Consider the following 24,819-nt stretch of genomic DNA (forward strand, 5'->3'; position numbering starts at 1 on the left):
ATCCATCCATTTTCTACAGCTTGTCCCTTTCGGGGTCACGGGGGGTGCTGGAGCCTATCTCAGCCGCGTTCGGGCGGAAGGCGGGGTACACCCTGGACAAGTTGCCACCTCATCACAGGGCCAACACAGATAGACAGACAACATTCACACTCACATTCACACACTAGGGCCAATTTAGTGTTGCCAATCAACCTATCCCCAGGTGTAGGGCTGCAACTAACAACTAATTTGATAATCGATTAATAATCGGATAAAAGAGACAAACTACATTTCTATCCTTTCCAGTATTTTATTGAAAAAAATTCCAAAGACATGCAACTTCTACTACACGGATTTCACTTAAAGCGGGTATTTTTGGGAACGTAACCTCAGCGTTAAAGGGTTGATTTTCAAAATTGTCTTTCAGATTTTTTGCGTGGCAGCACTTTGTGCTGATAAAAATTTCCTTCCCCCCCCCCCCTCAATTTCCCTCCTTTTTTCTTCAAAGGGTGCTCACATCTAGGGCTGCAACAACTAATCGATTAAAATCGATTATAAAAATAGTTGGCCATTAATTTAGTCATCGATTCGTTGGATCTATGCTATGCGCATGCGCAGAGGCTACTTTTTTATTTTGTATTTATTTTATTTTTTTATAAACCTTTATTTATAAACTGCAACCTTTACAAACAGCTGAGAAACAATAATCAAAATAAGTATGGTGCCAGTATGCTGTTTTTTTTTTTTCAATAAAATACTGGAAAGGATAGAAATGTACTTTGTCTCTTTTATCCGATTATTAATCGATTAATTGAAGTAATAATCGACAGATTAATCCATCCATCCATCCATCCATCTTCTTCCGCTTATCCGAGGTCGGGTCGCGGGGGCAGCAGCCTAAGCAGGGAAGCACAGACTTCCCTCTCCCCAGCCACTTCATCCAGCTCTTCCCGGTGGATCCCGAGGCGTTCCCAGGCCACCCGGGAGACATAGTCTTCCCAACGTGTCCTGGGTCTTCCCCGTGGCCTCCTACCGGTCGGACGTGCCCTAAACACCTCCCTAGGGAGGCGTTCGGGTGGCATCCTGACCAGATGCCCGAACCACCTCATCTGGCTCCTCTCGATGTGGAGGAGCAGCGGCTTTACTTTGAGCTCTTCCCGGATGGCAGAGCTTCTCACCCTATCTCTAACCCGGTGGAGGAAACTCATTTCGGCCCCTTGTACCCGTGATCTTGTCCTTTCGGTCATAACCCAAAGCTCATGACCATAGGTGAGGATGGGAACGTAGATCGACCGGTAAATTGAGAGCTTTGCCTTCCGGCTCAGCTCCTTCTTCACCACAATGGATCGATAAAGCGTCTGCATTACTGAAGACGCCGCACCGATCCGCCTGTCGATCTCACGAGCCACTCTTCCCTCACTCGTGAACAAGACTCTGAGGTACTTGAACTCCTCCACTTGGGGCAGGGTCTCCTCCGCAACCCGGAGATGGCACTCCACCCTTTTCCGGGCGAGAACCATGGCCTCGGACTTGGAGGTGCTGATTCTCATCCCAGTCGCTTCACACTCTGCTGCGAACCGATCCATTGAGAGCTGAAGATCCTGGCCAGATGAAGCCATCAGGACCACATCATCTGCAAAAAGCAGAGCCCTAATCCTGCAGCCACCAAACCGGATCCCCTCAACGCCTTGACTGCGCCTAGAAATTCTGTCCATAAAAGTTATGAACTGAATCGGTGACAAAGGGCAGCCTTGGCGGAGTCCAACCCTCTCTGGAAACGTGTCCGACTTAATGCCGGCAATGCGGACCAAGCTCTGGCACTGATCATACAGGGAGCGGACCGCCACAATCAGACAGTCCGATACCCCATACTCTCTGAGCACTCCCCACAGGACTTCCCGAGGGACACGGTCGAATGCCTTCTCCAAGTCCACAAAGCACATGTAGACTGGTTGGGCAAACTCCCATGCACCCTCAAGGACCCTGCCGAGAGTATAGAGTTGGTCCACAGTTCCACGACCAGGAAGAAAACCACACTGTTCCTCCTGAATCCGAGGTTCGACTATCCGGCGTAGCCTCCTCTCCAGTACACCTGAATAGACCTTACCGGGAAGGCTGAGGAGTGTGATCCCACGATAGTTAGAACACACCCTCCGGTTCCCCTTCTTAAAGAGAGGAACCACCACCCCGGTCTGCCAATCCAGAGGTACCTCCCCCGATGTCCACGCGATGCTACAGAGTCTTGTCAACCAAGACAGCCCCACAGCATCCAGAGCCTTAAGGAACTCCGGGCGGTTCTCATCTACCCCCGGGGCCTTGCCACCGAGGAGCTTTTTAACTACCTCAGCAACCTCAGCCCCAGAAATAGGAGAGCCCACCATAGATTCCCCAGGCACTGCTTCCTCATAGAAAGACGTGTTGGTGGGAATGAGGAGGTCTTCGAAGTATTCCCTCCACCGATCCAAAACATTCGCAGTCGAGGTCAGCAGAACACCACCCTCACCATACACGGTGTTGATAGTGCACTGCTTCCCATTCCTGAGGCGGCGGATGGTGGTCCAGAATCGCTTCGAAGCCGTCCGGAAGTCGTTTTCCATGGCTTCCCCAAACTCCTCCCATGTCCGAGTTTTTGCCTCCGCGACCGCTGAAGCCGCACACCGCTTGGCCTGTCGGTACCTGTCCGCTGCCTCAGGAGTCCTATGAGCCAAAAGAACCCGATAGGACTCCTTCTTCAGCTTGACGGCATCCCTCACCGCCGGTGTCCACCAACGGGTTCTAGGATTACCGCCAAGACAGGCACCAACAACCTTGCGGCCACAGCTCCAATCAGCCGCCTCGACAATAGAGGTGCGGAACCTGGTCCACTCGGACTCAGTGTCCAGCACCTCCCTCGTGACATGTTCAAAGTTCTTCCGGAGGTGGGAATTGAAACTCTCTCTGACAGGAGACTCTGCCAGACGTTCCCAGCAAACCCTCACACTGCGTTTGGGCCTGCCAGGTCTGTTCGGCATCTTCCCCCACCATCGCAGCCAACTCACCACCAGGTGGTGATCGGTAGAAAGCTCCGCCCCTCTCTTCACCCAAGTGTCCAAAACATGAGGCCGCAAATCCGATGACACAACTACAAAGTCGATCATGGAACTGCGGCCTAAGGTGTCCTGGTGCCAAGTGCACATATGGACACCCTTATGTTTGAACATGGTGTTCGTTATGGACAATCAGTGACGGGCACAAAAGTCCAATAACAAAACACCGCTCGGGTTCAGATTTGGGCGGCCATTCTTCCCAACCACACCTCTCCAGGTTTCACTGTCGTTGCCAACATGAGCGTTGAAGTCCCACAGTAGAACGAGGGAATCACCCGGGGGAGCACTCTCAAGTACTCCCTCGAGTGAATCCAAAAAGGGTGGGTACACTGAGCTGCGGTTTGGCGCGTAAGCGCAAACCACAGTCAGGACCCGTACCCCCACCCGAAGGCGGAGGGAAGCTACCCTCTCGTCCACCGGGTTGAACTCCAACGTGCAGGCTCTGAGCCGGGGGGCAACAAGAATTGCCACCCCAGCTCGTCGCCTATCACTGCCGGCAACGCCAGAGTGGAAGAGAGTCCAGCCCCTCTCAAGAGAACTGGTTCCAGAGCCCTTGCTGTGCGTCGAAGTGAGTCCGACTATATCTAGCCGGAACTTCTCCACCTCGCGCACTAGCTCAGGCTCCTTTCCCCCCAGCGAGGTGACGTTCCACGTCCCAAGAGCTAGCTTCTGTAGTCGAGGATCGGACCGCCAAGTGCCCTGCCTTCGGCTGCCGCCCAGCTCACATTGCACCCGACCTCTATGACCCCTGCTATGGGTGGTGAGCCCATTTGAGGGGGGACCCACGTTGCCTCTTTGGGCTGTGCCCAGCCGGGCCCCATGGGGACAGGCCCGGCCACCAGGCGCTCGCCATCGTGCCCCACCTCCGGGCCTGGCTCCAGAGGGGGCCCCCGGTGACCCGCGTCCGGGCGAGGGAAATCTGGGTCCTTTGCTTTTATTTTTCATGGAGGTCTTCGAGCTGCACTTTGTCTGATCCCTCACCTAGGACCTGTTTGTCTTGGGAGACCCTACCAGGGGGCATAAAGCCCCCGGACAACATAGCTCCGAGGATCATTGGGACACGCAAACTCCTCTTCCACGATAAGGTGGCAGCTCAGAAATTAGTTGTTAGTTGCAGCCATACTCACATCGCTGTAAGTGATTAATTAAAAAAAGCTTTGATCTATGTTAAGATGCTTGGATTAATCGTTTGAGTGTAACTACCGGTAATAAAAATGGATCAAACCAGGACCGCGTGGATTGCCTGGAACTTTAAATACGCTGGCATAGTTTTGCACGGCCGCTGCAATGGCACGCACATGAAAGTGGTGGTTGTGATCTGTGTGGCATTAAACAAAGGATCTTTTTTTTTTTTTTTACTTTTTTTTTTTTATCAATGCACCTGTTTTAAAACTGCAATTTCATTGTTGATAATGGGAATTTACTAGAAAAAAGAATGAAGGTTATGGCATGTCGGAAAATTGTTTATATCAAACTATTTTTACTAAAATGCACATTGGGGTTATTAAGTGTTTAATCTGATAACGCCATTAGTTAAACAAACTAGTCAGTAGATTACCCGATTACTAAAATAATCGATAGCTGCAGCCCTAATACAGAATGGGATATACAGTCGTCCCTGGCAGCTTCACCACATCGTAGATTTAAAAAAACATTTTTCAAAGCATATTCTACAACATGAAATTAAATCCTATAAAACATCAAAATGGTGAAAAAATCTGCAGTAGTTTTTTGGTCTAATTTTGGGCAATTTAAATATCGCCATGGTTCTCAAAGTTAAAGGGGAACTGCACTTTTTTGGGAATTTTGCCTATCGTTCACAATCTTTATGAGGGACAAGAAGATAACTTTTTTTTTTTTTTTTTTTTTTTTTTTTGCTTTCTAACTTATAAAAAACGGCTCGTTTTTGGTGGCTAGCAATGAAGTAATGGAAGCAATCAATTCTACCTCTAAATCACTTTAAAATGCATTCGTAAACCGTCAACAATCCTTCATTTACCTTCCGTAACCTGTATAATAACCAAACTGTAGCGACTTTTTTAGAAGTGTGAACACTGAGGAACTCTTTTTCTGGCGTAGTAGCACATGGGCGGGCTACGGTATTAGCCGTAAAAGCTAACTATGGAAAGAGACAAGCTAGTTTCTACGTCAACACGAAACACATTTGAGTTTGTAATGCACAACACTGTGATCCGACACGACACCAATCTGTAAAAACATGAACAATCATATTACAGTATCTGTAAAGTATTAGCCCACATTTTATGTTTTGTTTGTACACAGCTAGCTAGACAGTGTATGTACTGTAGTGTACGGTGATGGGGTGCCTGAATCGGAAATAAATAACGGATATAAGTGCGCCAAAGAATTAGTCCAGGCTGTGCATAAAATGACCAAAATATGGTAAATATTGTACATACTACATATTGTTATGAAGGTGTCTGTTACTACATTATATATATATATATATATACATATATATATATATACTTGCAGTGTGTATATTGTACATATTAAATATTGTCATGAAGGTGTGTTACTACATTATATATATATATATATATATGTATATATACATACATATATATATATATATATATATATATATATATAATATACTTGCAGTGTGTATATTGTACATATTACATATTGTTATGAAGGTGTATGTTACTACATTATATATATACTTGCAGTGTGTATATAAAACGTTGATGGAGGGTTTTGAAGGCTACTCCCATCTGTCCCATCTTGCAAGCGTTTTTTATCTTTAAAATTCTAAAAAAAAAATAACACAAAAATAAAAAGACGGGTGTTCTTGTCTTTTATAATGATTGTGAACGATAGGCAAAAGCAAAAAAAAGTGCAGTTCCCCTTTAAAAATACCACTCATCCATCTTTAAGAATATGATACCAATATTCAGGGTGTCCCCAAAAAATTGACATAATTTATTATGTAGTATGAGTACCGTACATCTTTCCAAAACTCTGATACCAATGGAGTAAATCTTTCAAAACTCTGATACCAATGGAGTACATCTTTCAAAACTCTGATACCAATGGTGATGATGTTTTTTTCTCTATGATGCCAAATATGAATGTTTGATGTGTTTGATTAGTGATACTACATGGCACGCTTAAGATGTAACGGAGAGATTTGTCATTGGTGGTTATGCACCTTTAACGTTGAGTGCCCCCGCCAAGATATGAACCATTTGGATAATTTCGGAACAAGCGTCTTTTCGTGTCATCCTCGCCAGTATCAGGTCTTAAATGGCTGTCAAACTGCACCAACTTGTCGAAATACCTACTCACACTTTTTCTGTGCAGGTGAGAGGCAAGATTTGTGATCTAGAATAAAAAGTAAAGAAGCGTAAAAGCAGTAGACTACTCAATGATGTAATCCTAGGGACACACAGGAAGTGATCACGGTGCCGTTATAGTTTGTCTGTGTTGGCGCTCATAATAATAATAATAATATCACTCATACTTGGTTGATATTCAAATCACAAAATGTAAATGGAGTATTGTAGGGCCATTTTTTAATGGTTTTTTATTGGATTTTATGAGCGAAAGAGAGGAGCTCCCATTGGCTGCGCTGTAAGCGGACTTTTACAATGCATTAAAAAAAAATCCATCCGTCATGTCTTTCATAATGATTGTGAACGATAGGCAAAATTTAAAAAAAAATTAAGTGCAGTTCCTTATTAATAAACTTCTTTAGGTTTTGCTCACTTGTACTTTCTTTTATTTAGACTCAGTGAGTTGGTGGTTTGCAAAACACTCATAGCAAAAATGCGTTTTAATAACCCCGAAACAAGATAAAGTACAAATATCAAAATAATACTTAAATGGGGAATACTTAATAACGTTAAAAGTAGGGCTGCAATTAACGATTATTTTGATAGTCGATTAGTCAACGATTATCTTAACGATTAGTCAACTAATCAGATAAAGCGTAAACATATTTAATGGCTTTAATTTTCCATCGACTTCTAAATGCAGCTTAAGTTATTTTAGGCATGTTCTTATGAATAACAAAGATGACTAATTCATTCATATTTATTTATACTGTAACTGTGCTGCTCATTCAGCTGTTACAAAAATTAAAATGACTAAACAATTGTTTCCATTTTAAAGAAAGGAAATGCAAGGTACCAAAGTCTTTTTTACAGCATTGCAAATTGATGCTGCTTTAAAAGGTACTTGAATTGATGTAGACAAAGTTTAGCTGGCTGACTTTGACTAAAATGATAGTTCAAGTTATTTTATTACACATCTTTGTGTCACTCTTGTTAGCTAGCTAGCAAGGTAGAAGCTGACACTCTTACCGAGGTTGAGACCGACATCATGTCTCCACTTTAAATGCTGGCGTATCACAGCCATAAAAACAAGGTCCTCTTTGCAAAATGAGCTAAGTGTTGATGTTTTTAACAAGAATAAGAGGAAATATCTTCACACGTTACATGTTTTTGAGAGTGACCCGCTTCCTCCCGTAAAAACACGAGTGATGACGTCACGACTGGTTTCGACATGATCGGCGACAAATTTTATTGTCCACTTATTGTTGTCTGAGTTTAAAGTATATTGTGCCTTCTTCGACTCTGCTCCTTTAGTCTGGAGTGTGTGCCCCTTTTCTCATCATTTCTTGATTACCTCTTGAGGAACTTCGAAGAAACTCTTATCCTTTTCGTAATTTGATCAATTCCAACAGCCTGAAACAAAGTAAGCTTAGGGCATTTTTCTTTGAGAAAAGCAAAACGCCGCCCAGAACGCTATGACAACAGACGCTCGCTGGCCCACCACTTCAACCCTTGCATGGTTAATGAGCTGGACGTGACGTCAGGTGAATACAACCTATTATGGTTGTGGTACATGGTGTAATGTTAAGTGTGACCAATAGATGGCAGTCATACATAAGATACGTTTGGACTGCAAGTTGACGCCTGTTTAATAAATGACACTAGCAAGTACTGGTAAGAAAGCAAGACTAAAATGTTGTTTCATTGAGAACATAGAACATTACACACGGTGCTCAAAAACCCGTCAAAATATTTTAGTACGAATTTTGTACGCTACAAAGCCGCACTGCTTGATGGATTGTCAGAGCATTACTGCCACCCTGGTCATGTGTACTGCTGTCCTTCAACATACAGGTATTATTATGATGTGTGTATAAGGACCCTAAAATAGGACCGATTAGGAGACGTATTATCGACGTTTTGTTTGACCTATTTTGCAAAACCAACTTTTTTTTACCTATTGGTACCTGCTGTTGTGTATTTGGGATCTGCGTAAATCTTAAAAATGTACACGCGTCCGCCATTGTAGTCCGTGCCGTAGTCAATAAGCTCCTTGTTATTCTCTTTCCTCTTGTTGTCTGGCATTCATCCTCCGCTTTCAAAGTGGAGCCACGTAAATAAGACCGCCCACAAAACGGCGCATTCTGAAGAGACGGTTATAAAGCGGCTTGAAGATGGTCTGTAATACATAATAATTTTTAATAATCTGTAATACATAATACTCTGTAATACATTTTGACCAAAGAACCACAATTACATGTTAAGTAGACCACAAGGAAGAGTTTAAAATGTAGGGGGAAAAAATCATAATATGACCTCTTTTAATGCGCCTTATAATTCGGTGTGCCTTTTGTATGAAAATAGACCTATTCATCAACAGCACTGCCTTATAATCCGGTGCAGTATTATTATAATATATGTAATAATAAAAATGAAAAGCTCCTGTAATAGATTTGGTGTGAAATACATCTGACAAAATCGAGTTGAGTTGATAACTTGTCCTCTACGATCTTCTCACCCTTTTCAAGTGCAGGAGGACACAAGTCCCAAAGAACATGACAGTAGTAGTGGCTTCTCGATGAGACTAAACTAAACAGATTATGCTGGTCAGTACTGTACAGCCTCAGTCAGCATTGCTACATTGCATTAAGAGTGTAAAGGTGACTAAAGGGTGTTATTTCATGTTTAGAGGGCTCTCATAATGTTGAAAAAATGTATTTAGAAGGTCGTAAACAGTTTTTTATGCTCTGGCTATTAAAATATTGGAATTATAATTAATATTTCCTACTTCTAGGAAAATCATTTATCAGGGTCATGTCCAGAACCAATTAACAGCAATAGGGATGATACTCAAAACCGGTTTTCCCGGTTGTTCAATAAGAAAAGAACCGAGTCCTCGGACTCTAATCCCTTTTTGAGAACCGGTACCCGTTATCGAGACCACTATAGTAAAGAAAAAGAGTTGGTTCTTTATTCAAATCCCTGAGAACGAATCCCGTCCCGACCAGAAATGCCCCGTCGGACATCACAAGAAATGACGTCACGTAGCTCAGTCATTAGGCGCAGATAGCGAAAGCAGGAAAAACAATGGACCGGAAAAAGCTCTCCAAGGTGTAATAAAGTTCAAAACAAAAGGTATAATCCAATGAATAACTTTACTGAGAGATTTGAGCAGGGTACAAACACATGACGAACACTTTTACGACCAACCGGAAACATAGCAACCAGGCTAGCAACGCACCTCCTTTACGGCAGCTGTCGCAACGTTCTTAAAGCAACCGCAGCACATACATATATATACAACATATATGACATCTCCCTTTTTTAACTTTTGTTTTTCTTTCCTTATAAACAAAACAAAATCACACTGTATATGTGTTGTCTGTCTAATTATAAATAATGCAGACGAGGCGTGTTGGCTGAGTTCTTGACGTTTACTTTCACAGCGTGCTCATAACCTCATTCTTAGCTGCCGGGTGATGACATGCAACAACACTTTTCGGGGCTACCGCGCATGCTCGTCGCTCCCGTTGCATGCTGGGTAGTGTAGTTGTTATATTTCCTAGCTCAGAACATCCCATCTTTCCCCCGATAAAGAAATAATGTTAACTCAATAAAGTGTATTTCTTTTTTTAGCTTTAACTTTTCATTTTTTAGCATTGTAACCACATTTGCAAACAACTTTTCTTTTCATAGAATTTTCTTTTAATAAAGAAATAAAGTGCAAAAATGTCAAAGCATCATAACAAACATTTATGTCAAATAGTCCACTTTTTGGAGAGCTGTATTATTTTCAGTTTTGTGCCCAAGGGACTGATTTTATTTAACACTATATTATTATTTATACACCTATAGTGATCACAGAGACAGGTTGTTTTTGTGTTACTGTATATATTTGTTTTTCTGAAAAATCCCACTTAATATACTTTGGGTAACAACAGTCAATATTTATTTATTTATTTATTTATTTTAGGGGGGAAACAGTCAATATTTATTTATTTATTAGATTTAATTTTTTTCTTAAATAATAAAAGTGAGCTTTTGTTAAACCAAATATTGTGTTTTTTTCCATATACAACAACCTATCTGGACTCAATAAGAGAACCGATAAGGAATCGGTTCGATAAGAGAATTCGATAATAGGCTCGAACTCGATAATTTCTTATCAAACATCATCCCTAAACAGCAATAAACGAGGGATTCCTGTACACATCTGCAATATAAGACAGAGCACTTAGTAAAATATATTTGCATATGAGGCTGTATTCCGTCCAGGGTTGTATGATATACCGGTATTAGTATAGTTCTGCGATACTAATGAATCATATTCTGTACTATACCGCCTCTGAAAAGTACCAGTCCTCCCAAGTTTTCTAGTATGTTCACTATTTTATAATTTGTTAAAATAATGCCAATAATGCAATTTGTTGTGGTCCCCTTTATTTATAAATAAGTATCGAAATATATTTTGGTACCAGTACCAAAATATTGGTATCGGGACAACACTAATTTCGCATTTGTGTGTTTATTCTTCAGGTTACGAGCCGATGACAGGCGACTGTATTCAAGCTAAATATTTTGTTAAGCCCGACCGGTGGACCACCGAGGCTCATTCTGTCGCCCCTCTACGCTACTGTCGTCTCAATCAGGTTTCTGCCTCCTTGATAGCGTTGCTCCTACCATTTCACTTTGTACTGTCTCAATACGAATCTATAAACCATGTCATGACCTGTGACACAGGTGTGTGTGACCAGCGTGTGCGTCAACAAGGGCGTGGTGGAGGACAGTGTATTCTTCTGCCTCGACTCGCTGATGCTGCCCGCCGACTACAAGCCTTTGCGCGGCCACCTGGTCAATCTGGTGATGGTGGAGAGCAACCAGTCCTTCTACCGCTGGAGGGCCCTCTGCATGGCGCCGTGCACGGAAGGGTAGGAACTACTGCCACTTACACTCTGCCAATATGCAGAAATCTTCTTCGTTAAAGTTACATAAAAAAATTAGGAAACTGATTTCTGCAGATGGGTGGGAATGTCAAAAGTAGGATTTTTGATAGCGCTTTGCAGGTCAAACAGAATCTGTTGCAGAGCGCTGGTAAACATCCAATGTGTATGTACAGTGGAACTTCTTTAAGTTTGACAACTCGTACATGATTACCAACTCATCAAGTCCCAGTCCACTGTGTTCTTCCTAATACTAAAAATAGCCCGCTTCAAGGGGAACTGCACTTTTTTTTTTTTATTTCACCTATAGTTCACTATCATTATGAGAGACAAACGGGCAGGGGGGTTAAAGATGATAAAAAAATGCTTGCAAGATGTGGCTAAAGGGAGTCACTGTGGTAGACTTCAAAGCCTCTAAAACAACTTTAAAACCCTCCATCAACGTTTTATATACACACTGCAAGCGTATATATATATAATGTAGTAACAGACACCTTCATAACAATATGTAATTTTTTTGGTATACACACTGCAAGTATATATATAATGTCGTAACAGACACCTTCATAACAAAATGAAAGGTTTTATATACACACTGCAAGTACCGTATATATATATAATGTAGTAACATACACCTTCATAACAATATGTAATCTGTTTTATATACACACTGCAAGTCTATATATATATATATATATATATATATATGTATATATATATATATATATATATAGTAACTAGGGCTGGGCGATATGGCCTTTTTTTAATATCTCGATATTTTTAGGCCATATCACGATACACGATATATATCAATATTTTGCCTTAGCCTTGAATTAACACTTGATACATCTAATCATACCAGTATGATGATTCTATGTGTCTACATTAAAACATTCTTGTTCATACTGCATTAATATATGCTCATTTTAAACTTTCAGGCAGAGAAGGAAATCACAACTAAGTCAATTTACCAAAACTGTATTTATTAAACAGTGGCACAAACATTCATGTCATTTCCAAAACAGAAAGTGCAAGATTGTCAGAGACATTCTAAATCAAGCTGTTAGTGCACTTTTGTGCATGGTGTCACGAAGATGACTTATCAAAACAACACTAAATTAAAGTGCACTTTTTGTACAGAACGCCACTACAATAGTTTAAAAACATGTCACACAAAATATTTCAATAAGTGTCAAATAAAAATGAGCTGCATAATAGGAAATCAAATAGTGTTCGTCCTTCGCTATGTGGTAGGTTCCTGCGGACATTATCTCCGTTTGTTGTCGACTCTTTTTTTCATACGGTGCTGATCTGGAAATGTTTGCCTCGGCATTTTGATGGTGTGGGCGTGTGGCACCGAATGGAGATGTTGACATGCAGAGTAAGCACTCTTCATTCTCTAGCGGGTGACTTTTCAAATGATGCTACATATTAGCAGTAATGCTACTTTTTGTAGAAGCACTTTTGCCCCACACTTGACAAATTACGGTTGACTGTTCGACATATTCCCACTTGAAGCCAAACCACCGTCAGACGATGGACCCCCTGCTGTTTTTCTTGGGAATTAATTCTTCCTTCATTTGTTTCCAGATTCGCACCTTCTTTCTCTCGTATTACCACTCGCATCACAGCTAACGTTACCCATGCCGCTACCTCTCTGCTCCGCGAGGGCGTATACGTATGTGACGTATGACGTTACAGTATGTGACGTATGTAGAAGGTGCGCTTGCTGTCTGTGAGAAGGAGACACAAGAAGGAGTGGGAAGAGCCTGTCGTGTAATGCCAGCAGCTAAAAGCAACTGCGTGAGAACGTATACTCGAATATCACGATATAGTCATTTTCTATATCACACAGAGACAAACCCGCGATATATCGCGTATATTGATATATCGCCCAGCCCTAATAGTAACAGACATCTTCATAACAATATGTAATATGCTTTATATACACACTGCAAGTATACATATAATGTAGTAACAGACATCTTTATAACAATATGTAATATGGTTTATATACACTGCAAGTATACATATAATGTAGTAACAGACATCTTTATAACAATATGTAATATGTTTTATATACACTGCAAGTATACATATAATGTAGTAACTGACATCTTCATAACAATATATAATGTTTTATATACAGACAGCAAGTATTTATATAATGTAGTAACAAGACACCTTCATAACAATATGTAATATCTACAATATACACACTGCAAGTATTTATATAATGTAGTAACAGACACCTTCATAGCAATATGTATTATGTTCAATATTTACCGTATTTTGGTCATATTAATCCTGGTTGGAACTAATTAGAATAGAATATATCTTTATTGTCATTGTACATTGTACAACGAAATTGTAGGCAAAAACTAATTTAGTGCAAATTCATAATAACACATAAAAACATAAGAACATAGATAAAGAGATAAAAATACCAAGCACACAGCTCACATGCACAGTCATTATTGTCTTGTGTTCAGTGACACTATTGCCCTCGGGTAAAAAGTGTTCTTAAATCGGTTTGTCCGGCATTTTATTGTCCTGTATCTCCTGCCCGAGGGCAGCAGCAGTTCAAAAAGTTTATGTCCAGGGTGAGATGGGTCCCTTATGATGTTTTGGGCCTTTTTGAGGCACCTGGCACTGTACAGTTCTTCCAGGGAGGGGAGAAAGCAGCCAGTGATCTTCATGGAAGTTTTTATGACCCTCTGAAGTGCATTTCTCTCTGCCACCGTGCAGCTGGCATACCATACACACATGCAGTATGTCAGCACACACTCTATTGAGCAGCGATAGAAGGACACAAGCAGTTTTTGTGATAGTTGGTTCTTATTGAGGAGTCTCAGAAAGTAAAGTCTCTGCTGTGCCTTTTTGATGGTCACTGAGGTGTTCATACTCCACGACAGGTCTTCCTCGATCTGGATCCCCAGGAACCTGAAGTTAGAGACCCTTTCCACGTAGTCCCCATTGATGTGGTTGGATGTTTATCGTTTTTTTCTTCCGGAAGTCGATAGCTGGAGATGAGCGGGTGAAGCCACGTCTCCATGATGAGCAGAATGCAGCTGTCCCCGACTATCTTATTTGTCGCAATCTGCAGCTTCAGCTCGTCCAGCTTGTTGGCGAGGGATCTTGCATTCGATAAAAAAATGCTGGGAAGCGATGGTTTGAATGGCAGCTTGCGGAGCCTAGCTAGCACGCCAGTTCTGCAGACCCGCTTTTGCTTCCTGTCCTTCCTCCTCCTTCTCCTGGGAAATGTAATCCACGGAGAGCCCGGTGTCCTGGCTATGTCCGCCGATATCTCGGGTAAGCAAAGAAACTAAGCTGTGATGTCTTGCTCACTCCGTAGTCCCAATTTAAGAAGTTCGGGTCGACTGTAATGTGGACAGACACACACACCATAAAAGCAAAAATATCAAAAACTTGCACTAAAAAAAGAGAGCTCTGAACCGCTGCGTCTATGCGCGCCGCCATCGGCGCATTTATTTCCGTTTCTATACCAGCGCACGTCTGACTTCTGGCAACAACCCCTTCCAGACACAAACAAGTGAGTGTGTTCTAATCATGACAGATTAGGTAACAAACAACAAAGACAACTATTTATGGACAAACGAGGATTCACAACCTTATCTTGTTGAATCTGAATTTTTGGAGGACAAACTGCTGCTTCTAGAAGCCAGTACGAATGAAGAGTGCGACGTTGGAGCAGACTGAAGCCGAGAGAGTGAAGTGAAAGGGAATCGAAGCTGCAAAATGTGGAACTTGACGCCAGGCTATTTTGACAGAAATTGAGTGCTTACCCAAATAAACCGTAAAAACTTCCCCGGCCAGCTGGACCAAACAGACAACTGTCCATCGAAGAGTCACACTTTATATTGATCATGATACTCGCAGCACGTCATGCGTGTTAGTACAATTACAGTACATACATACACTATCTGGCTTAATGTTTTTCAGTCAGTACAGATTGATGTCGTATCGCAGTGCTGTGCATTAAAACTCAAATGTGTTTCTTGTTGTAGAAGGCAGCTTATTTCTTGCCGTAGTTAGCTTTTACGGCTAATACCAAAGCACGCTGATGTGTTAGTACGCTAGAAAAAGAGTTCCTTAGTGTTCGCTCTTACAATAACAATGTTGCTACCGTTTGGGTTATTATACAGGTTATTGTATTGTTGGCGCTTTTTAAAGTGATTTAGTGGTAGAATAGATTGCTCCTATTAGCTGCATAGCTAGCCACCAAGAACAAGCCTATTTTTTATTTTAGAAAGAGGAAAAAAAAATGTTGACTTCTTGTGAACGATAGCCAAAATTCCCCAAAAAGTGCAGTTCCCCTTGAAGTTGACATATACATACATGGTCGACAGCTTTTATTAACATAAAGTGTGAGACTCGATGGGTTCCTTTTCATGAAAAATTGTTATGTTTATGACATTTTTTGTTGTTTTTCCATTATCGCTGAGCAGCAGGAAACCACAAGAGCAATATAACTGTCTAGTTACACTGTACTAACGTGCACACAGCGACTTCAAAATAAAAGCCTGGCAGTGTTAGCATGTACAATATTTCAACAGCAACTAACATTCTTTTTTTAAAAGAAAGATTTGCACATGCACAAAGGCATATAAAGTAATCATATGAAAACAGAAGAATCTAAATAAAAATGGAGGAAAAGGACTGTCAGAGGAAATTCACCCATCCATTTTCTACCGCTTGTCCTGTTCGGAGACGCGGGGGGTGCAGGGGTCTATCTCAGCTGCTTCGGGCGGAAAGCGGGGTACACCCTGGACAAGTTGCCACCTCATCGCAGGGCCAACACAGATAGACTCCTGTATTACTCATTCTCTCGCGGTCTCTGGTGAAAGTCACAATTAAAAGTGCAAATAAAGCAGTGACTAGTTTCATTTTCTGTTATGTCTACGTGAGTCAGCCAGTCTGAAGGGTGTCGACTTATTTGAGTTCCATACTATTCCCAAACAGTTTTCCTATTTAGGAGCAATACAGTCCCTCACCACATGGTGCTTCAAATATTGCGGCTTATCCACATTACTGTTTTTTTAAATTATTTTTTAAGCATATTCTACAATTTTTAGGTCCTAAATTAAGCATTTTTAAGCACAAAAATGGCTACCGTATTTTTCGGACTATAAGTCGCAGTTTTTTTCATAGTTTGGGTGCGACTTATACTCAGGAGCGACTTATGTGTGAAATTATTAACACATTACCGTAAAATATCAAATAATATTTAGCTCATTCACGTAAGAGACTAGACGTATAAGAGTTCATGGGATTTAGCGATTAGGAGTGACAGATTGTTTGGTAAACGTATAGCATGTTCTATATGTTATAGTTATTTGAATGACTCTTACCATAATATGTTACGTTAACATACCAGGCACGTTCTCAGTTGGTTATTTATGCGTCATATAACGTACACTTATTCAGCCTGTTGTTCACTATTCTTTATTTATTTTAAATTGCCTTTCAAATGTTTATTCTTGGTGTTGGGTTTTATCAAATACATTTCCACAAAAATGCGACTTATACTCCAGTGCGACTTATGTTTTTTTCCTTCTTTATTATGCATTTTCGGCCGGTGCGACTTATACTCCGGAGCGACTTATACTCCGAAAAATACGGTATACAGACAAAAAATATTAATATTACAGTAATATTTGCAATAGAAAAGAACAAACGATGCAAATCGCGCTGTTCAGTATCATGGCCACTGATTGGATCAGCCTCAGGCAGCATTACTATATTGAATTAAAAGAGTGTAATAGTATGGAAGTAGAATTGTCTCACATCAACTTGTATACATCAATATGATATTAATACATATGCATATATTAATAAATATACAAACACAAATGTGATATACAAATAAATAAATAATTTGTATAAATATACGCGTATTTGTAAATATATTTTTGAGGTTTGAAAATATATACAAATAAAATGTATAAATATAAAAATGTGACATACAAATAAATCAAGAATTTGTATAAACGCGTATTTGTAAATACATTTTTGAGATTTTAATATAAATATGCTTGATTTTTGTATTTGTATTTAATTTGCATATGTGGATCGCTTTTTTGCTTTTGTGTCGATGAGACATTCCTACCACAAACCAGATGCACAAATAAATGTGACCGAGTTTGAATGTGGAGTTACACACTCCCCTGAACAACCAGCAGAGGGCACTGCAGCCAGAGTGGTCTGGGTCACAGAAAATGCTAATTTATTCAGTTAATCTGAAAGATCGTGCTAGCTGCTTATTTTATTGTATCAATGCCATTTAATGACCTTGTCCCAATGTAGATACTGATCTCTTATCATTGCAATGTGTGTCAAATATCCCAAATGAGTAACACTTACAGTGGATCCTGCTTGATCTCTGGCTGCATCATTCATGTTCACTCATGACACACTGAGACCATGACTTAGAAGATTTCATTCTGGGTTCAAAAACATTGCGGTCTTGTGCTTAATACTATGATTAAAAAATCTAGCAAAAAGCATTTTTCAGCATATTTGGTAAAAGATGACAACTCAATTATTGAAAGTATAGAAGAAATAGCTGAGGAATTCATTAAGTTTTTTGTGAATGTTGGCCCAAATCTGGCAAAAAATATTAATTTTAATATGAATGATGACAAAAAGTTAAAGGGTGTATCTGACATTAAAAAAATCAATGTTTCTTGGTGGAGTTTGTGAAAGTGATGTGTTAGAAGTGGTCAGAAAGTTTAAGAACAAAAAATCTGTCGATGGTAACAACGTGGATATGTCACTTGTTAAAGAAGTGATGGATTGTGTCCTGAAACTGTTTACTTATGTGTGTGATAAATCTTTATTAACTGGAACTTTTTCTGACAAAAGGAACATCGCTGAAGTTATTCCGATTTTATAAAAATGGTTAAAAAAAAACACATATGGTCTGAAATTATAGACCTGTGTCTCTCCTACCTCAATTTGCAAAAATTATTGAGAAGTTATTTGTAAATAGACTTGATAAGTTCATTGACAAACATGAGCTACTGAATGACCATCAGTATGGGTTCAGGAGTAATCGATCGACATCCCTAGCAGTGATGGACTTTGTAGAAAACATAGCTACAGCAATAGAAAAAAAGCAACACACCTTTGGAGTATGTATTGACTTAAGTAAAGCTTTTGACACAATCGATCATTCCTTACTTCTGCAAAAATTGGAAAACTATAGCATAAGAGGTGTTTCACAACATTGGTTAAGTAGTTATTTAAGTAATAGATCTCAATATGTGGAAAATAGTAAGACTAAATCACAGCTAAGAAGAGTAACTTGTGGGGTTCCACAAGGCTCGGTATTGGGACCCAAGTTATTTATACTTTATTTAAATGATATTTGTTCAGTATCTAATAAATTGAAATGTATTATGTTTGCAGATGATACAAATGTATATTGTTCAGAAAAAGACTTGAAGGAAGTGTTGAGGATAATAGAGGTTGAGTTGCTTCAGCTAAGAAAATGGTTTGATAATAAGTTATCATTAAATAAGAACTAAATTTATGGTGTTTAGTGGTGCAAGGACAAATTGTGAAGCAAAATTTAAATTAAGTATATGAAACTAAATTATTTGGAATAATAATTGATCATAAATTATGTTGGAAACTGCATATTGAATATATAAAGGGAAAAATATCCAAATCCATTGCTATTCTTTATAAAGTAAGACACATGCTGAATAAGAAATGTCTGCATATGTTGTATTATTTTTTTATTTTTTCATATTTAACATTGTGTTGAAGTTTGGGGAAATGTTTATAAAACTAACATAGACCCAATAATTAAACTTCAAAAAAAGGGTAATTAGAATAATACACAAAGCGTGCTACTATGAACTTACCAATCCATTATTTATAAGTTCTAATGTGTTAAAAGTTTCAGATATTGTGTTTTTTAAAAACAATGGAAATTATGTTTCGAGTAAAGAACAGCCTTCCAGCTTGTATTCTTTGGTTATTTAAATTAAGAGGAGAAAACTATAATTTACAGAGATAATGATTTTTGAAATAGGTTAAGTAAGAACGAATATAAAATACAAATGTATTTCAGTTTTAGGAGTTAAATGGTGGAACAAGCTCAGTGATGAGTTGAAGACATAGCTAGATAGTACTTTATTGATTCCTTCAGGAGAGTTCCCTCAGGAAAATTCAAATTCCAGCAGCAGTGTACAGAATTGAGATATAATTTAAAAAGTAAATAATAGGGGTATAAATGGAAACAAAATAGAAAAATATTACAATAAGAATAAAAATAAAAAGCAACAATGAGGATAAAAATATAACAGTAAAATAAGAATATAACAAGAGAAACTAGGCAGTAGTGACTATGTTGTGAAAAAGTATTGCACTGTTATTGTTTTGCATCCCCCTGTCATAAAAAAAAAGTAGTTCTTTAAAACATGTAGTTAAAGCATGTAGTTCTTAAGGTTGAAGAAAGCATTGAAAGGTGAAATGATAGAAAATTATAAAATATAGTAACAATTTCATCCCATTGATTTTTTTTAACGTTGATGTTCCAGGTAATCTAATTTTCAGTTAATGTAGAGAATAGGCAAATATAAGCCTTGGCTTCAGCCTCTTCCTTTTTCGGTCATTCTTTTTATTTTATTTTTGTGTGTAAATTTGTATGATTGTTAAATATGTATAATCTGTACTGTTAAACTGATCACACAAAATGGTTGATTATATGACCGAAATAAACTTATTTCATTCATTCATTCTCCTAATATGGCAAAGTCATGACGTAATATGACCCTCCCTAGTGTGCCTCTGATTGGCTTGCCAGTGTCTGACCATGTCTGTGACCCAGACCGCTCTGGCTGCAGTGCCCTCTGTTGGTTGTTCAGGGGAGTGTGTAACTCCACATTCAAACTCGGTCACATTTATTTGTGCATCTGGTTTGTGGTAGGAATGTCTCATCGACACAAAAGCAAAAAAGCGATCCACATTGCAAATTCGATACAAATCCAAAATCAAGCATATTTATATTCAAATCTCAAAAATATATTTACAAATTCACGTTTATTTATGCAAATTCTTGATTTAATTGTATGTCACATTTTTATATTTATACATTTTATTTGTATACATTTTCAAATCTCAAAAACACATTTACAAATATGCATTTATTTATACAAATAATTTATTTGTATATCACATTTGTATTTGTATATTTATTAATATATGCATATGTATTAATATCATATTGATATATATACGTTGATGTGAGACAATTCTACTTCCATATAATAGTGACTAAAGATTGTTATTTCATGTCTAGAGGACTCACACAATGTTGAAAAACAAATTTAGGCCGTAAACAGGTTTTTATGCTCCAGCTTTGAAAATATTTCATTGATAATTAATGATTCCTACTTTGCGGAAATTAGTTAATTATGGTCATGTCAGGAACCAATTAACAGCAAAAAACGAGAGATTAATTTAAGCAACTGTGCAATATAAGACAAAGCACTGCTTAAAAAATATTTGCATATGAGTCTGTATTCCGTGTTTAGGTTATGACATACAGTACTCAGCTGGCATAAACGTGTAAAAATAAGTTAACTCTGAGGTAAAAACAAAAAAAAAATCTTAGGGTTTAATATGAATATATGCTACACCACACCTTTTGAAGTATCTGTTGCCAAAACAAGTCACAAACAAGCTCTGTGTGCAGCTAATTCTCTGAGTCTCGCTGAACTGAGAGGGTTATGTGCTCTGTGACTTCTCATGATGAGTACATATTGGAGTAGGAGTTGCTAAAGAGACAAAGGGAAAGCACAACGCATGACATCTTTGTGCAGCTGTAGATGTAATTGATCAGTTTTTCTTGCTTCTTTTGGTTGCAGTTTGAAGTCAGACCCGACACAGATGTCCATGACTGAAATGGAGAGTTTGTTAGAGAATAAAGGAGGGCTGGATGTATCTTCCTATGGCCAGTTTGGAGATTTGATGAGGGGCGAGCGCCGGCAGCTGGTGCTATGGATACAGTAAGCGGACAAATGGCGTTGTAACCACAATTATAAATCATCAAAGAGAATGCCCGTATGTCTTTTAATGCCAGTAAAAGTATTCTACTTACAGTAAGTACATTTCTGCTTATGTACTTATAAGTGTGGAAAGATCATCAAGAAGTTGTTTTTACGAGTCCTTGATAGGTCATGGAAACATTGGGAAATGTGTGGGAACCAAGTGGACTTTTATCCTCCCTCTGCTTTCTGAATAGGAACAAAGGCTCAGAGACACACCGGCTCAAGACCTGCGACTTTGCCGGTTGGGACTCGGAAGAACAGTTTTGTTTCAGTAAAGTCAAGACGGGATGCGAAGAGCAGCCCAGGTCAGGGTCCTCTGGGGATCCTGCAGAAGAGCAAGGCCATCATGCAGATGAAGCCGATAGCAAGGAAGCATATGTGTCCCCTGGTGTGAGGAGAGAAGAACGAGAGGTGGATATTCCTCCAGGAGAGCGTCTGTCTATTGCAGTGGCGTGCCAAGCAAAGTAAGTAAGTTTAAAACCAATTTGATGACAACACTGAATTGAATAGATTCAAGTGGAAGGGGGTTTTTTTGGCTTCGCCCAAGTCTGGGCATGCTGCCGCATCACATAAAAACAGTCTTACGAGTGATTGTCGCGTGCGCAGCTAAATTCCGTGTGTGGGAATTTTGCTCAGGAGCCTGGGAAGCTGTGACGAGCTGCTGTTGCTGCACTTCTCCTCTTTCATCATCGGGAGGCGCCTGGAGGTCACGGTGTGCAGTGAAGAAGAGAGACTTTTGTGTCCCTCAGCGCCCTACAATCCTGCGAATGCCAAACATGTTCCACTTCCAGCTACCCCTTCTCATGTGATCACTTTAACTGCTCCTACGGATACTTTCAGGTATTCGTGTGACAATAACCCTGCCCACTGTTGCACACTATTGTGTATTATCATCCAATTATGCTGATTGTGTTGTTGTACACGTCACAGAGAAGCTCTGATGACAGTGAGGTCACACAGTGCAAAGAAAGTCAAACAATGAGCCTTTAATTGGTCTCTTAGTGTAAATTGAACTCTTGTACGATATTCTAATTTAATGAAACACACGTATGTAAGTTGTTGATTTATTACTTCTTTCAGTAGTTGATTAACATCAGTCAATAATGAATCAAACACCTGACTAATCACAGTGTATACAGCTGTGGAGAACACCTTAGACAGAAAAGAGGCGTGCAAACTGACTGAGCCAGTCAGACGCTGTCTCTTTGTGTGATACATGTGAAACATTTACAGTTAACTATAGCAAGTTTTAAAGGGGTCATATTACGATTTTTTTCTACATTTAAAACACTTCCTTGTGGTCTACATAACATGCAATGGTGGTTCTTTGCTCAAATATTTGCATAGATTATGCTTGTTTCAATGTTTCAAGCTGCTTTCTGACCTCTTAAAGGTGGACTGCACTTTTTTTGGAATTTTGCCTATCGTTCACAATCATGAGAGACAAGAACACACGTCTTTTTTTTCTTTTATTCGGATTTTATAAAGATGATAGAAAATGCTTGGAAGATGCGGCTAATGGGAGTCACCGTTGCAGCCTTCAAAACCCTCTAAGACAACTTCAAAACCCTCAGTCAGTCTAAATATATATATATATAAATATATATATATATATATATATATATATATATATATATATATATATATATATATATAACAGACACATTCATAACAATATATTTTATGTTCAATATTTACCGTAGTTTGATCATTTTAATCAACTGACTTCCGCGCATTAATTTCCATTTCCATAGCAGCACATGTCCGACTTCTAGCAACAAATGTGTTGTGTTTTAATCATGGCAGACTTGGTAATAAACAAAGAAGATTTACAACCTCATATCTTTTTTAACATCAATGAACAGAGCACTTCTAGAAGCGAGCACAAAAGAAGAGTGAGACGTTGGAGCAGACTGAAGCCGATAGAGTCAGGTGAAAGCGACTCGAAGCTGCAAAATGTGGACTTTGGAGACAAACTATCTCGACATAAATGGCATGCATACCCCCAATAAACCAGAAAAAACGTCCTCGGTCAGCTGGACCAAGGAGACAACTGTCCATCGAGTTAGTTACATTTTAATATTGATTATGATACACACAGCACGCCATTTGTGTTAGTACAACTACAGTACATACACTGTCTGGCTGGCTGTGTACAAACAAAAGATGAAATAATGCTTTACAGATACTGTTATATGATCATGTTTTTCAGTCAGTACAGATAGGTCAGGGGTCGGCAACCCAAAACGTTGAAAGAGCCATATTGAACCGAAAATACAAAAAACAAATCTGTCTGGAGCTGCAAAAAATGAAAAGCCGTATATAAGTCTTAAAATGAAGGTAACACTTGACGTAAGTGTCCATATTAGCTATAATAGCCTACTATCAAAATGACTATGTGTCGCAGACTGACAGAAATGTTGAAATGTAATATTTATTCTACTCATTTGTACAACATTAGAAACCATTAGTAAATCAGATGCTACTCAGAAGGTGAGATAACTCATGGAAATTACTGGCTTTTAATGGCCAAAGGTATAGATGTGTGTCCCCAAGTTAAAGGAAATGGCAGGCTGTCTTCTTTTAATAGATTTATTACAATCTTTGTTAGCTGGGTAATGTTTCCTGTGGTCTGGAACAGCATGGCACACAAACAACTATCAGAAATGCAGCCAATATTACATACAGATAATGTGTCATGAGACATGCAAACCTAAATTATATACAGAGGATAAAAGTAAAGGTAATTAAATGAGCTCAAATATACCTACACATGAGGCATAATGATGCAATATGTACATACAGCTAGCCTAAATAGCCTGATTAACCCTCCAACATGTCAATAACATCAACAAAGCGCACAGCATGAAACTTATGGTGGACAAAATGAGACAAAGACGAAGTGGAAGATTTTACATGTTAACAAACTGTTGCGTCACAGTCCACACTATGGTGAGTTCAAGAACCGCCGAAATTAGTAGGACAAAACGATGTTCACCAAATACTCATATCAAACATATTAAACAGTGGGCTTTCTAACAGTTGGGAAGGTTTGTGTCATGTTTGTCCTCAAACAAAAACCATACTAAAACAAACAAACAAAATGTTTCCCCATCTTTTTCCGTTTTCAATCCTTTTTTAAAAATGCTCTAGGGCGGCGCTAAAGAGCCGCATGCGGCTCAAGAGCCGCGGGTTGCTGACCCCTGAGATAGGTGTTGTATCGCAGTGTTGTGCATTACAAACGTGTGTTGTCGTAGATGCTAGCTTGTCTATTTCCATAGTTAGCTTTTACGGCTAATACCGTAGCACGCCAATGTGTTATTTCGAGAGAAAAAGAGTTACTCAGTGTTCGCTCTTACAATAACAATGTCACTACAGTTTGGTTATTATGCAGGTTACTGAACCAATAAAGTATTGGTTATATGTTTTGAAT

At 39.3% G+C, this 24,819-nt stretch overlaps 1 protein-coding gene across 4 annotated transcripts in view; it reads left to right on the top strand.

Annotated features, from left to right (window-relative positions):
- The window catches only part of mov10l1 (Mov10 like RNA helicase 1), a 54,239-nt gene that overhangs the window by 13,187 nt on the left and 16,233 nt on the right, over nucleotides 1–24,819 (top strand). For 3 of the 4 annotated variants that reach the window (XM_061969595.2, XM_061969596.2, XM_072913956.1), the window contains exons 5-9: nucleotides 10,901–11,013; nucleotides 11,105–11,292; nucleotides 21,204–21,344; nucleotides 21,581–21,850; nucleotides 22,023–22,226. In XM_061969595.2, the coding sequence (XP_061825579.2) occupies nucleotides 10,901–11,013; nucleotides 11,105–11,292; nucleotides 21,204–21,344; nucleotides 21,581–21,850; nucleotides 22,023–22,226 (916 nt within the window). Of the gene's footprint in view, nucleotides 1–6,228; nucleotides 6,393–10,900; nucleotides 11,014–11,104; nucleotides 11,293–21,203; nucleotides 21,345–21,580; nucleotides 21,851–22,022; nucleotides 22,227–24,819 lie in introns of those variants that run through there. The other variant, XM_061969597.2, reaches the window with a different exon arrangement.

The sequence above is a fragment of the Nerophis lumbriciformis genome, linkage group LG10 (genome assembly GCF_033978685.3).
Source record: "Nerophis lumbriciformis linkage group LG10, RoL_Nlum_v2.1, whole genome shotgun sequence".
NCBI classification, from domain to species: domain Eukaryota; kingdom Metazoa; phylum Chordata; class Actinopteri; order Syngnathiformes; family Syngnathidae; genus Nerophis; species Nerophis lumbriciformis.